The sequence below is a fragment of the Curcuma longa genome, chromosome 16 (genome assembly GCF_044706935.1).
Source record: "Curcuma longa cultivar G26 ecotype Majalengka, Jawa Barat chromosome 16, ITB_CL_G26_1.1, whole genome shotgun sequence".
NCBI classification, from domain to species: domain Eukaryota; kingdom Viridiplantae; phylum Streptophyta; class Magnoliopsida; order Zingiberales; family Zingiberaceae; genus Curcuma; species Curcuma longa.
This window is the reverse complement of record NC_133876.1, coordinates 7,444,747-7,460,347: the sequence shown is the minus strand read 5'-3', so window position 1 is coordinate 7,460,347 and position 15,601 is coordinate 7,444,747. Positions and strand designations below refer to the sequence as shown.

Sequence of the window (15,601 nt, the reverse complement as noted above, 5' to 3'; positions counted from 1 at the left end):
CGTGGTACCGGTAGAGATAGGGTGTCAGTCCATGAGGGTGGCGGCCTATAGCAGCCCCGAAGAGAATCCCCGACCGCCGAACTCGACCTCATCACCGGGGAAAGGACCAACGCTCGGCTCAACACCTACAGGCGCCGCCTAGAAATATACAGCACGGGGATGACACCATTTCACCTGGTTTATGGAGGAGGAGGCCGTGGTACCGGTAGAGATAGGGTGTCAGTCCATGAGGGTGGCGGCCTATAGCAGCCCGAAGAGAATGCCTCGCACCGAGCCGCCGAGCTCGACCTCATCACCGAAACAAGGGAAAGAACCAACGCGGCTCAACACCTACAGGCGCCGCATGAGTCAAATATATAACAAGCGAGTCCGACCTCGCTCATTTTATGTGGGAGACTTCGTTTGGAAAAGGAGAACTCCCCTGGAAGGACTGGGCAAGCTCGAGCCTAAGTGGGAAGGACCATACCAGATAACCAGCTGCCTCGCCGGAGGGTCATACTACCTGGCTGACCCCAAAGAAAAGGGATTACCGCGACCCTGGCATGCTACTCACCTACGGCCATACCGCGGCTGAAAGGACAGTACCAATTTCCCTTCTTGCATTTTTCAAATTCATTTCCTTATCACCAGTAATAAGCATCTATGATGTATTTCAGTTCTCTCAATAAACATTAGTACCCGGGCCGAGCAAGCCTCAGGGAACAGCGCACTCTCTCCTATGATCACGAGCTCCGAGCTCCGCGCTCTCCAACATGGCAGGTCTTACGCTCAGACTTAGCCTTACGACAGGCTGGACTCACGAGCTCCGCGCTCTCCAACATGGCCTTACGACAGGTCGGAACTCCGAGCTCCGCGCTCGATGACTTAGCCTTACGACAGGCTGGACTCACGAGCTCCGCGCTCTCCAACATGGCCTTACGACAGGTCGGAACTCCGAGCTCCGCGCTCGATGACTTAGCCTTACGACAGGCTGGACTCACGAGCTCCGCGCTCTCCAACATGGCCTTACGACAGGTCGGAACTCCGAGCTCCGCGCTCGATGACTTAGCCTTACGACAGGCTGGACTCACGAGCTCCGCGCTCTCCAACATGGCCTTACGACAGGTCGGAACTCCGAGCTCCGCGCTCGATGACTTAGCCTTACGACAGGCTGGACTCACGAGCTCCGCGCTCTCCAACGACAGGTCGGAACTCCGAGCTCCGCGCTCGATGGCCTTACGACAGGTCTCACGAGCTCCGCGCTCTCCAACTGGCCTTACGAGCTCCGCGCTCGATGACTTAGCCTTACGACAGGCTGGACTCACGAGCTCCGCGCTCTCCAACATGGCCTTACGACAGGTCGGAACTCCGAGCTCCGCGCTCGATGACTTAGCCTTACGACAGGCTGGACTCACGAGCTCCGCGCTCTCCAACATGGCCTTACGACAGGTCGGAACTCCGAGCTCCGCGCTCGATGACTTAGCCTTACGACAGGCTGGACTCACGAGCTCCGCGCTCTCCAACATGGCCTTACGACAGGTCGGAACTCCGAGCTCCGCGCTCGATGACTTAGCCTTACGACAGGCTGGACTCACGAGCTCCGCGCTCTCCAACATGGCCTTACGACAGGTCGGAACTCCGAGCTCCGCGCTCGATGACTTAGCCTTACGACAGGCTGGACTCACGAGCTCCGCGCTCTCCAACATGGCCTTACGACAGGTCGGCTCGAACTCCGAGCTCCGCGCTCGATGACTTAGCCTCACGACGGGCTGGACACTCCGAGCCCCGTCGCTCCCACACAGCCTTAAGGATGGGGCAGGACCTCGGGACCTAAGCCCGATCAGCTCGGGCCCCTTGATGAAGAAGGGGATAGAGCCCTCCCAGGAAACAGACCATACACATAATGTTATCAACAAACTTAAGACCACAAAGGCTGGTACATTAGATGAAGCCTGGTAGGCGACCAGACAAAAGTGAATCAGACCCCAAATACAAAGTACATTTTAAGAACAGAGCCAAAACCCGTTCTGCCTGCCGCCTCCTCAAACCAGAGGGTCGCAGCCCGAACTCGATGAAGAAGCGCCAGCAGGATCCGCAGCTATCAGCTCGTCCTCTAACGCATCCAGTCTCTTCAAACCCTCAAGATACTCTTTCTCAAGACGGTCCGCCTCCAGGATTGCATCAGACAATTCCCGCTGAGACCTCTGGGTTTGCCCAGCGGCCCCAATAACGTCCTTCTCCAGCTTCTGTGCCCTCTGAACGGCCGCAGCTAAGCTCTGCTTCAGTCGCCTATTTTTAAGGATTGTTTCGTTCATTTCCTTTTCGAACCTCTCGACGGCACTGCCATACATGGCTGCCCGTAAAGCCCAATGCCCAGACTTGCGTCTAGCATCATCCCTCTTCTCTCTAAGTCGCCGCAAACGCGCTTCGAGGGTGTCATCCATTGGACCTTCCAAAAAACCAGCGAAGGAAAGTCGATCAAAGTCTGGATAACCAGGAGAGCGAAGAACCTCCCTAATATACACCTACCCCAGGCATCGAGCCAGGTCTACCCTCTTAGCTAGAAAGCTGACCAAAGCCGTCTAAGACAAACGAAAAAAGTCGGGACATCACGCTCCCCCATGTCCTGTCACATCAACCTTAGGAAGTCACGGGTGGAAAAGCTGTAGCACAAGCCTCAGCTAAGACAACCACGAGATAGACACCCACTAGAGGACGCAACACAAACAAAAGGTTTAGATATCAATGGATCAAACAAAGGAGCTCCCGCGGGAATGCCGAGAATAGTCTTACACAAACCAAGAAATATCAAAAGCAAGAAAAAGGAACTAAAAAAGGGAAAACGAGGTCTGCTAGACCCCGACAGACAATTTTTAGCATAAGGGAGCCCAGGACCCAGTAGGCTAGGACGGGCGATCAGTGGAAGGAGGAACGGCGGGCATCGAACAAGCCCGCACCTGATCAAGGGAAGCTCCCAGAACTTCTGAGCCAACGACGCCTTCGGGATTGGGAAGATCTTGTCGAACGGTCTCGGGTAAAGCATTCCAGGCTGCCTTCAAATCCAAGAAACTGAGGTCGGCGTTTCGATCAACCAAACCCGACCTCATGAATTGAAGAATGGCGCCCTCAAAACCATACTCCATCATTTTGCTCGCCCTTAAGGCAACCAGGTGGTAAAAGTCAGGTGAGGAGAGGAAGGTCTGATGACGCTTCGCAAATCGAGCCTCCTCTCTCGCCTGTATATCCTCCATCTCCACCTGAGCCGCATTAAGCTCAGAGACCAGTTGTTCTTCCTTAGCCCGAGCCTCGGATAGATGCCGAACCCCCTGCTCGCGTTCCTCGACCAGCTCAGCCTGCACCCTCTGAAGTTGAGCCCTAACTCCAACCAACTCGGCTTCCCGTTGCGCCGACAAACGCTCCGCGTGGAGATAGGAGTCTCGAAGTTGATCCCCCTCATTACGCAATTCTTGAATCTCCGCCTGTAAACGCCCGACCTCCGCCTCCGCTTTTGCCTGGGCATTTTGAGCCACCATCACCTCGGCCCGAGCTAAGTCCACATCCCTCAAAGCTTCAGACAAACCTTGAGGTAGGGTAGGTCGGTCAGCCAACTCCGCCCGTAACCTAGTCATCTCGCTGTCCATCCGAGCAATCCGCTTATCCGACTTGACTAGCTGACGGTGTAAAGCTTTCTGTTCCATACCGATCTGCCAGGAAAGAAAATCAATTAACTGGCAGCATCACAGAAGCACCCACCAAATGCAAAGCAACATACCTTAATATAGGATTCATATAAATGCTCACTCAGTTCCAGCATTCCCAAGCCGAGGGAAGAAGCTTCTGGTGAGCCTCAAGGCGTTCTGTAGCAGCCTCGCAAACAGTACGGGAAAATAAGCTCCCCGGGTCGATCTGCACGCCTGGGGACAGAGACGGAGTGAGGCACATAGGGTTCCACTACACCTTGCTCTGTGACCACCACCGCGCCAGATAAACGGGAAGCAGGTCCTGCCTCACCGAAACCTCCAACACAACCGTCCTGACCTCGGGATCGGGAGGGGGGAGATCGGGAGGACACGGGTGGCACTAAACCAGCGAGCTCAACATCCACCGAGCACTGACGCTTGTTCAGGGGATCCTCCTCACCACAAGGTCGGGCCTTCTGTTTTTTTAGCCGACCAGACTCAGACAACGGAGGTCTGGAAAAATCACCAGGATTATCTGCCTTCCCCGATCCAGAAACATCACAAATCGACCCATCCCCTCGGGAAGAAGGGCGAGGACTAGCACGGTCGACTCGGTCTCTCGAGGAAATTCTGGAAGGGGGCAAAGCGCCAGGATCTTCGGTAGGATCTCCAGACGCCCACATACTTTCTAAACGGGTCAGGTCCCACTTGAGGACCTTGTTCATAGAGGCATTCAACATGATGCGACCTGCATGGAAAATAAAAAGTTAATGAGTAACCAAAGACTTAGTTGATCAAGGAAACTCTTACTTAAGCGGTCCCCTAGCCGGGCTTGGATGGGACTGAGCTCCGCTCGATGCAGTAACGCCTCATTCTCTACCAAGTCATTGACATTAAAACTTAACCCTTCTAACCTAGCAGAGGCTTCCAAGAAAGCTGGGATCTACGTATCCGACCTAAAGCAGGAACCAAAGGGAGATCGGTAGACCACACTGTAGGGCACCCGCATAAGATTGCGGAGGCCTCAGGAAAATAAAGCAATTTTTCCAGCCCCTATGGGAGGTCGGATATTTGGTCAAGAAGCTAAGTCCTTGCCTAGCGGAAAAATAGAAAACCCCGCATTCGAACCGCCGCAAGGCATACAAAGCATTAAACAAGGCCGGGGTCAACGAAATTTGATACAGCCGACAGATAATGATGGTACCGCAGATAAGACGGTAGGAATTCGGAGCAAGTTGGGAAAGATTGAGATGGTAATAGCGCGCCAATTCTAAAAAGAAAAGGGGAAGGGGAAACCTGAGACCACTAGTCATCTGGTCATAAAAAATAGTTAGGTAGCCTGCAGGAGGACGGCAAGGCCGCTGGTCCGGCAAAGGTACCAAAAGCACATGATCGCAAGGTATCTCAAACTTACTCCTAAATAGGCTAATGGCATCAGAATCGTACACACTGCGACGGGTCTTAAACCAGGGCGAGAGAAAACGAAGAGGACCGAAAGAAGAACCCGAGGAATGCAAGGAAGGCGAACAAAACGCTTAAGGAAAGGAAGAAAGACTTCCGGAAAGCGAGGGGTTCGCGAAGAAAGTTGAAAGCACAGGCGATCGAAGGCGCGAAAGCAAAGACTAGGGTTAGGCGGAGTAATCGGAGAAGGCAGAAGGAAGAGGAGATAAATCAAACGGTCAGCCGATCTCAACCATTGATGCATCAAAACCTCAGATCGACGGACTAGGAAGAGTAATAAATCGGGCACGAAACTTACCCTAGCTACAGCGATAACGCGGTAGAAGAAAGGAGGGTCACTTAGGTCCGACTCAAGTTCAGTCAGTCACCTTTGTCTCCTTCGACTAAACTAAGTCGGGAGGCTTGTGATCCGGTACGAATATCCCTCCCCGAGGGAGAAATACGTATAGAGGATGGATAGAAGCCCGGAAGGGTATTTTCTGGAGATTAATGAAAAGATAGGGAAGATCGACCTCCCTTAACACAAAAGACACAAACCTCATGTGAACGACCCAGACCCCCTCTCTGCCGTACTGAGAGCCATTTCTCAACAATAATGCACCATCTCCACAGAGATTCCCCCACTACAACAGGGCCGCCAATACATAGACATTCTAGACGCGTCTTCCCAAATCGGCCACTCCCGACCTTCGTCTACGGCATGCATACTAGCGGGGTACCCCACCAACCTCTCCACAAGAATCGGCGGCTCACCTGCAAGAACATAGACCAAGTCTCTTACTTGACCCAACCTAATCCCAAAGAAGATACCTCACGCGGGCACAACTGTCAGATAAAGATCTACAAATCTGAGCCGTCGGATGACCAAAAACCCTCGAAGATTATCCTTACCACATTAATAGTGGATTGATAGCCAATCACCGACACTAAGATCCTAAAATATCACCCCCCCAACCTCTATATAAACTGCACAGGTATGACAATGAACTCTCGAAATTTTTCCGAATACACACTCCTTTGCTCGTTGCCTGACTTGAGCGTCGGAGTGGCCACGCCGGGACTCCCTGACGTCTCGCTGACCCGTACGTTCAATTGTTATATCCTCAGGGCCTCCCTCCTCGACGTGGAAGTACAAGTTGACGCGACCTCCTATTGCCTGGTGTTGTAGCTATCGTCGGCAAAGAGCCGGAACAGTGGCCAAACAAGTAGATTTAAGTCAAGTCATCTGAGCGTGACAATAATTGCAAAAGTGAGCCAGATGTCTAAGTGGTATGTACAAGCAAAAGAAAGTGAGATGACTAAGTTGTATGTCCAAGTGAAGTGAGCAAACTAGATGGTAAAAGAGTTGCAAAAATTGACTTTGAATTGAACCGAGCTAGCCAAATGAACTAGCTTAGTAAATTGGTTGAGTCGCTTGCTCTAAGCATGCTATTACAATTTTCCAATAAGGCAGCATAGCATAGACCATCTATTTCACTAGACGAAAAAAACACTAAACAATGCATATTTATTAGTTTCAGGTTTCATTTCATTCTCCAAAGAGTACATACTTTTCATTTCTTCTCAATTCCATTCTACCTGGCAAATGCACCAATTAGTTCATATTTGGGGATGCTTTAGGTGAATGCCTCAGTTTAAGGAGGAAACTTCCTCCTTTCCCCACATAAAACTCCACACTATCTGGATTTTGACCAAACAAATGAAACACAAATTGCAAGAATCATGAACCCCCCAACATATCACGCAGTGCAGTGAGTTACTGGAAATTTGCTTCTTTTTTTTTTCATATCATAACTAAGTGTTTGCGGGAAAAAAATTGCGATAAAGAAAATTCAGCTACTAAAAACACCAATTTTCCTGAACTCACTTGAGGAAGGTAACCATCAACGCAGAAAGAAAAGGAATCAAGCCCTGAAAGGTGCAAATACCACCACAGAATTGTGCCCTCCAAAACCAAATGAATTGGAAATAGCTGCAAGAGAGGTAACTAACATGAGAGACGGAATTAAATGAATACAGAAAGGTGCATTAGGGAAATAAAACAAGAGATGAGAAGAATTACAGACATACCGACATTGACTTCATGCTGTTGCTTCTTGTTTGCGACTGTATCAAACTCCACTGATGGCTCTGGGTTCTGCAGTTATTGCAAATAAAACGAGAGTTTAACTTAGTGCAACTCCGTGCTCGTAGTCTGTTCCAAATTGAAGTATAGATTGCCTTGTGAATCTGAGACTTGACTGCTAAATAACTACTTGATTTTAGACGAGATGTCAAATCCACACAATAACTGATTTTTATTAAATTCAAATCCTTCAGAAATCTTATATTATTTCATAAAAGTGTACGTATAGGTAAGAGCCATTTCATCCTTCTGGATATAGCTGAACGATGTTACTGGTTTTTATGGCCCAACGAGTTATTTAACACCACAGAGTGCATGTTACACCAAATAGCACTAGTACCCATTCAGCTAAGGCACGAAAACATTGTTGATACAAACCTAACCTAGAACAAGTCCAACACATGGAGAAGGTATATTAAATACTATGTTAGTAGAGTAATGGTTTAGTTCTTATTGTTCTGTATTTAATCATTAATTAAAACTGTGTTGTAAAGGTGTTGGTGTGGTTTCGTTTGTAGAAGAGCATCATCGAATTGTTATAGAAGTTGGTAATGTGTAATGAGAATACATGTTTGTTGTGGGTCATGTAGTGGGTCTAGTTACAAAAGAATGGATCGTGGACTTGTTCTGTTTATACACCAGAAATGAAAAAGAAGCAAGGTTTTACAATCTTCCTAACTCATTTTATCACGATACAGTTTGGATCAACGAAGTTGGATCAGAGTCAGCAAAAGGCAATCTGATTCTGGTCATTTGACCTCTCTATGAGGGTCACCGAAATTGTGAAATTGAAAGATGAAACCACTTATATCTCAAAACAAAATGATGGAATCACACCAAAACTGAAAGATATCAATGATTTTTGTTGTAGGTTGACAATTTCTGAATCGACCTGGTGATTCTAACTCAGGGATCCTAAAAGAATCTTGTGGAAGAGTGAGACCTTGCCTCTGAAGAAGAGCATGACTTCTAGAGGAGGTGGTTCACAGCTCTATATGTATTTTATTTTAGGTTTTGCTGTCTCTCCCCAAACTCAACTTATACAAGAAGGGGAATGGGGCTTGGATAGAAAGGAATTCACCCCGTAAGTTACTCTATCCCGCTTCTCATATAAGGTGAGAGCGAGAAGTTAAATCTTCACTCCAATGTCTTATCCTATTGTTATCCACAATTGACAAAGGATTCATGGATCTAATTGTCGAAGGAGTAACATAAGAGTTCGACATCATTGGTGGATCATCTTGTGGAAATATAATTATCTAAAATAATAATAATCAGCTAATAGTTTAAGATATTATATTAAGATAGTACTATATTACATAGCAATATATTATTTACCATATCATATAAAATTAATATTATTTAATTAAGTAATATAGATATGGTAAATACTAACTCCATTATTAGTAATTTTATAATCAAAGATTATACTAATAGTCATTTTTATTGGTAAATTAAAAATAAAACAAGTAAATCATGTCATTTTTTACTATCAAATATTATTTATTAATTTATTCAATCTTTAATAGATTAATATTATCTACCTTTTTAAATGTTTTGCTTTTTTGAATTTTTCTCACTAATTCCAATCCTACTGGTCCGATAAGAATGAAACCTAAGTTTTGGAAGGTTTAATATCAATATTGGTATCAACAATAGTGATTTTATATACCAACAGATGATAGACTAGGGGGTTCTTTCTTTCACCAACAAACCCCCTGGATCGGCTGGTATCAACTATCAACTAGGATTTATATAGCTATGAGCATAAACATCAAATTAATTATCTAACATATCATATATCTTTCAGCAAGTAGACTATATTATCTGGACTAACCTCAATTCCATCTCTTATTATCTAATTAAGTAAAATATGATTGTATCCCAATTCATATTTGAGTAATGATTCTCTGCATGAAAACCCAGCAGGAAATTGTAGCAGGACAGACACAGGCATGTAAATGGGGCCCACCTGCATGCAAGTGGGACCCAACCGCCTGCCTGTGTCTGTCCTGTACAATTTCCTGCTGGGTTTTCATGCAGAGAATCATTACTCTTCATATTTTATTACATCTACCAATTTAGTGTATTGCTTTTGTATATATAAAATATCTGGCCAGAATTTGTCAATAAAACATTGATATATTTCATTACAACTTTGCAATAATATCACATTCATTTTGTCCATTTCAATAAGAAAAATAGTTTCACTTACAAACTGGTTTATTGAGGGGTGCAGCCATCCTGTAGTTATGGCTTTCACAGTAGCAATAGCCTCTAGACCTCCTGCTGCGCCAAGGCAGTGTCCTATCATAGACTGAAAAAAGGAGGAACAAGAGCATCTCAGAAAAACGTGAAGCAAAACCAAGTCATTCAAAGATGACAAGAAGGCCCTTGCCTTCGTAGAATTCATTTTGATCCCGGATGGATTCTTGAAAACTTGTTTAATGGCATTCACCTCCGCCAGATCTCCCGCAAGTGTGGAAGTTGCATGAGCATTTATATAATTAACCTGGAAACAGAAAGAATTTCCAGAGAAGAATGGAAAGAATTTTCAGAATTAGGACCCTCTTGCAAGTGCTGATGTGCTGTTCATTACACCATTTAGAGTCGCTCTCACATGTGGCATATTTAGTTTCAAATGTCAAATTTCATGTGAGTTAAGTGGCAGTTTTCTTGGTAAGAGACAATATATAGGTTATAAGAGATGTAAGTGTAACAAATTGCTCTTTTATTGCCATATTAGGAGTTATACTACGAGTAGAACCGTATAAAATTACAAAATTTTGTAAGGAAAGTGATGGATTCCAGATACACAGCATTCTAATTTGGACATAAATAAAGACAACAAACCTAGAGAAAACTTTCCATTTAGCAGTAGCTAGAGCATTCAGTTTGCAGTTTTTTTGTCTGACAAATCATGTGCTTGCAAAACAAGGACACAAAATACCCAGAAAAATATGTGATAGGTAAACAAAAGAAATTTTGATCAAAACTATATGACACAGATATATAAAACAACGAATATTTTTATGATATATACATACAAGGAGATAAGCATGTAAGTTTGATCAAAATGATTAACATGGAATTTCATCTGATTAACAATAAATCAAATAGAGAAATGATAGACTGCATGAAAATGCAGCATAAAATTCCAGCATGACACACACACTGCATGGAGATGGGACCCAGGCCTATAGTGTGTCATGCTGAAATTTCATGTTGCATTTTCATGCAGTCTATCATTTCTCAATCAAATAATGTCTTGTCTAAAGTCAATGAGGAGTGAAACAAAGTTCAAACTGGAAGATAAATTATCTGAATGCTTTGAGAGTTGAACCAAAAACTATCTATATTACCTCTTCTGGAGCCACACCAGCATCTTCAAGGCTTTTCTGAATGCAAGATGAAACGCCAAGTCCATCTGCTCGAGGATCTGTCATATGGTAGGCATCACAGTTTACAGCACCTCCAAGGTATTCGGCAATAATTGGAGCATCTCGTTTCATAGCATGTTCAAGACTCTCCAGAACCTAAACAAGGTGTTTCCACACAGTAAGAAAGGAAAGAAAACAATATCCATATGAATCACTGTCATATTGCCCAAGTTAGCCAATGTTACTATTTGTCATGCTAGATGAGTTACATGGGCATTAAGCACTAAAAATCATATGTAACTAAACATAAATCTTGGAATTGGATAACACCATCTAATTTTTTAGAAGTTGAAAAGCAAAAAATGTTGAGGTATCCCTATCTAGTCCACAGTTATCAAGCCTAACCAAGTTTTAAAAATTGTGGAACTCTGAGAATTAGTTGGGTTCATCACAATGCATGACATGACCGATTGTATTTTGTCATGCCAACACCATCAATTTTCCAGATGTCCACTTTCTCATACTTTATCAAACTAAAATCACGAATTAGCAAGGTTCCAGTTATCCTACAGTATAATATTCTAAAATGTTTTGTCACTAGTGGCATTGACTTGCATAGCTAAAGGCCTATGATTTTTCAAATAATAATAACTAGCTCAAATTTGAACAAATCTCTCATAGTATATTTGGATCACAGAACACTAAAGTTACAAAAAAATTGGGTCGGATGATGAAAAGATTCTCAACCCTTTTTCCTTTGATGGACCTGCCACTGCACCGCACCAGAACTTAGCATAAATGCAACCATGCTGCAGACTTGCATAAGCTTGAGTTCCTCAAATTAGTAATTTTTTATATCCCAAAATGCAAGTTGCCATTTGGTACCAAAAACAAATAAAAGGAATGTGGCATGTAACCATTTGAAGAAGAAAAAAAACAATCATATAATAATGAATAATTATCAATGACCACCATTTTCCAACATCTTTCTGTATTGATCTGGGATCTATACAAATAATAGGAATGTGACAAGTAACCATTGGAAGAAGAAAAAAAACAATCATATAATAATGAATAATTATCAATGACCACCATTTTCCAGCATCTTTCTGTATTGATCTGGGATCTATACAAATAATAGGAATGCAGCAAGTAACCATTTGAAGAAGAAAAAAAAACAATCATATAATAATGAATAATTATCAATGGCCACCATTTTCCAACATCTTTCTGTATTGATCTGGGATCTATATTTCAGCTTCAGACCACTACTAAGTTGGAAAGACTCCAAGAAAAAAAGAGGGTAGCAGATTTGGCCAGTGGTCGATGGGAACTTGCCACAGCACAAATAAATGAAATTGGTGAGCCCCACAGGAACCACAATGGATCCTGTTTATAGATTGTAAAACTTGAGGGAAAGTGCTTGTACATATGAGACTTAGAATAGTTCATTGAAGCTCATCAAGAAAAGATAACCCATCTCAACAAAGTATGTGGCAAAAGAATAATAAATATATGTTAGTTCATACCAATACACCAGCACCTTCTCCCATAACAAAACCATCTCTGTCCTTATCCCATGGTCTCGATGCAGTTTCAGGATCATCATTCCTCTGAGATAATGCTCTACACGCAACAAAACCTCCCACACCAATTGGAATGATTGCAGCTTCAGTACCACCAGCAATCATTATATCAGCCTCACCACAACGAATATGATTAGCGGCAGCATAAAAGCAGTAATTTGAAGTTGCACAAGCAGTAGAAATTGAGTAGTTAGGACCCATGAAACCAATGTCCATTGCAAGTAGTGCAGAGCCCATGTTTGTTATTGCATATGGAATAAAAAAAGGAGTTATTTTCCTGTGGCCTTTCTCAATAAGAGCCTGAACACCATCAGAAAAGACACTAAGGCCACCCATGCCAGTACCAACAAGAACACCAGCACGAACCTTGTCAATCTGCAAAGAAACTAGCTAGTTAAAAAGGACAACCAAGATATTAAGTAATGAAATGAAGAAAGTAACAAAAAAAAAGTTCACCAATCACCATTGAATACCATTGAATAAGGACATTCATTTGTTAACCACTTCAAGAAAAAACTTGAACAGTTTAACTCTGTATTAAACATATAGAAGTTAGGAAGAAGGGCATGCTTATTGCTGGCCTACATCGCATTTTTGTAAGTTCTACATGGTTCTTGCATATTCACATTCTCTTTTATTGATGTGATAACGTCAACTGGCTCATTTGCTTTCAATTTGGCATGCCCTCAATTAATGTATGGCGCTAAAATTTGGGTCTGTTGTTGGCATCAACTTTTATTGAAACATCTTGGATGTTAATCGTGCCAGATCTTCTTGAAAAATTAATCACCAAACCTGTTGTCTGATGAGATTAGGAAAAGTGCAAACATTAATGATTATCAGAGCATACATCTTCTTTGCTGTTTCCAATGATCTCAACATTATTGCATTTTTTGCTTCATCAATGAGGTTTGCTTGAAATTCCTTACTAAATAGTTAGCAAGGACACTTTTTCTTACCAGATAAAACTACTCAGTTAGGAAATAAGCTTAATAGTTCAACAACTCACCCATGAAAAGAAGATCAAGGACTCCACCAGATAGCTTATGAATTACAGAAAGGAATAGATTTGACAAGAAGCACCAGAATTTAGTGAAGGAAGATATAGAACCAAAACAGCTGAAGTTGTTGTCCCAGTAGCTCTAAATGGATTATGTTAATGAATGTCAAAGACAAACTATAAAGCAAGATTCCAAGTGTAAACTTTTTTTTATCAGTTTCACCCCAAAACTAGGAATTTCCATTCAAATCCTATCTGTTTTAAATAATAATTTTAGAGCCTGCTGATAAAATATGAGGGACAATGATACCATACTTAATATAATAATAACAATGATATACATAGTAATATATTTTGGTGAATTGAAAAATAAACAAAGCGAATCAAGAAGGAATTAATGTAAATCAAATAGGAGACTATGAGAAAATATTCTTCCTTTAAGACCCTTTCAAACTTAAGGCGTTGCAAATTTCTTCAATTTTCAATAAACAAGATTAAGGATGATCATATATTGCAAAAAACTTCAGATTACCAATTAGATCAGAACAAATGACACACCTGCCTAAGGATTATTTGCATAATCTTAAGGATGACAGGCTATTAATAACACATCTACAAATGTGTGACCACTGAGTTACCACCAAATGCAAGATTGAGTGACCCACTTGGTCATAGGATTATATGTGCATTCTTAGATGATGATAAGATGTATAAACGAAGAACTGTTCGATGATGTGATTAAAAACACATGATGTTTCAACTTGAGAGAAGTAGCACTGGCGTTGTTGGTTCAGGTCTATAGGGAGAATTATAGGTGTGGGGTCAAAGAGAAGACTGATCTTTTGATGCCGAAACTAGAGACTGAATGGAATTAAATAAGAGTTGTAGATATAAAATTAAAAGATAGATTTGTGGAACTTGGTCACCAGTTGATCAGAAGGATGGCCTGTCGAGTTGTTGCAATCAACGATCCCGAAGCACATAGTTGCTTTCTTAAACCTTAATTCGCCTCACCAATGGTGTCCAATTGCAGTCTAGAAAGTTTCCTCTAGGATACAATCACACAACGAGATCGTACACTTTCCTAGGGAAGAACCACAGTCCACCCGACTCAGAAACAAGATCGCTAGAATGTGCCCGCTAATATAGTGCGCAATTTCGGTGGGCAACTTTGTCTGCAAGGAGGAAGAAGACCTTTATCGCTGGAATGAGAAGAAAGACTGCTTCTATTGAATCCAACGTAAATTTGCCCAAACCATTCTGGTCGTTATATAAACAATTCCACACTTTTGGTTTGTCCTTTTGAGTTGTACTCATTCAAGCTTATCCTGAGCCATTTGATGTTCATACATCGACGAAGAATCTACGGAGGGATTGCACTGGATGAAGAGTCAATAGAGGTCGTCGAAGAGGAAGGAAGATCCTCCTGAGAATATGAGGAACGGAAGGGAGATTGATGCCGGAACGGTACTGACAAGGATCTCATCGGACAAGACAAACCAGCAGATGTCATTCATGTGCCACAGAAGCAACGGTCGTGACGACGAAAGGGAAAAACCAAAATGTGAGCATCAAAATGAATACACATCGAATTTGATAGAGGGCAGTAAAGAAGAAAGCCTCAGTCAAGCACAAAGGATGCAAATCTAACCTTGGCAATGGCTTCGCTCCCAAGGCCGAGGCCGGCGCTCTCAAGGGCCTTCTTGCCACTAACCAGGCAATACCTCAAACAGTCGTCCAGCCTTCGATCATTCTTCCCGTCGATGTACCCCTCCGAAGAGAACCCCCTGATCTGTCCGGCGAACCTGGTGGGGAGCTTGGAAGCGTCGAACCGGTCGATGGGCCCGATCCCGCTCTCCCCTTGGAGTAGCTTCTCGTAATAGGTTTCCAGTTCGTTGCCGAACACCGAAACCAGTCCCATCCCGGTGATGACCACCCGTTTCTTGGGATCCGTCTCTCTGCGAGGGGCGGCCGCGGAGACTCGAACAGCGAGAAGCCGACGGGGTACTACGGAGCTGGAGCGGCGGTGGTCGGGGAGGGGGGAAGAGGAGCTGAGGCGGAGCCCGTCCATGGAGGAGGCGCGGAGGGCGAGCATGGCGGCGGCGACGGGGGAAATGGAGGAGAAGTGGTCGCGAAGCCTCTTTTCTGTAATTTACGCTCTGTACTGTTAAGCGAGCGAGAGCGGCGATGCGAACTAGGAAGGAGATGCCGTGTAGCGGATCCGGTGTTATCACGGAACAGCGTGGACAGTACTCGATGCTGGTAACTATAGCCGGTAAATTGAATTAGGCCCACGTTGATCCGTCCCATCAAGTAATTTAGACAAATTGAAATAAAATTTCATTAATCTATTTTAAGATGAATTCAGATGAATTGACTTGTCTAGGTCC

General features: G+C 43.7%; 1 protein-coding gene across 2 annotated transcripts; it reads right to left on the bottom strand.

Moving 5' to 3' along the window:
* Positions 1 to 6,639: 6,639 nt before the first annotated feature.
* Positions 6,640 to 15,346, bottom strand: LOC141847726 (3-oxoacyl-[acyl-carrier-protein] synthase I, chloroplastic-like). 2 transcript variants are annotated; one of them, XM_074735794.1, is made up of 8 exons: positions 14,863 to 15,346; positions 12,155 to 12,586; positions 10,608 to 10,781; positions 9,644 to 9,757; positions 9,461 to 9,562; positions 7,191 to 7,257; positions 6,988 to 7,092; positions 6,640 to 6,800 (listed from the first exon to the last, which is right to left on the bottom strand). In XM_074735794.1, exons 1-7 carry the CDS (start codon positions 15,304 to 15,306, stop codon positions 7,025 to 7,027), a joined length of 1,401 nt encoding a protein of 466 aa, XP_074591895.1. In that variant the 5' UTR covers positions 15,307 to 15,346; the 3' UTR covers positions 6,640 to 6,800; positions 6,988 to 7,024. The 2 variants fall into 2 exon arrangements, with proteins under 2 accessions (XP_074591895.1, XP_074591894.1); XM_074735793.1 differs by lacking the exon at positions 6,640 to 6,800 and having other exon boundaries at positions 6,858 to 7,092; positions 14,863 to 15,345.
* Positions 15,347 to 15,601: the final 255 nt, after the last annotated feature.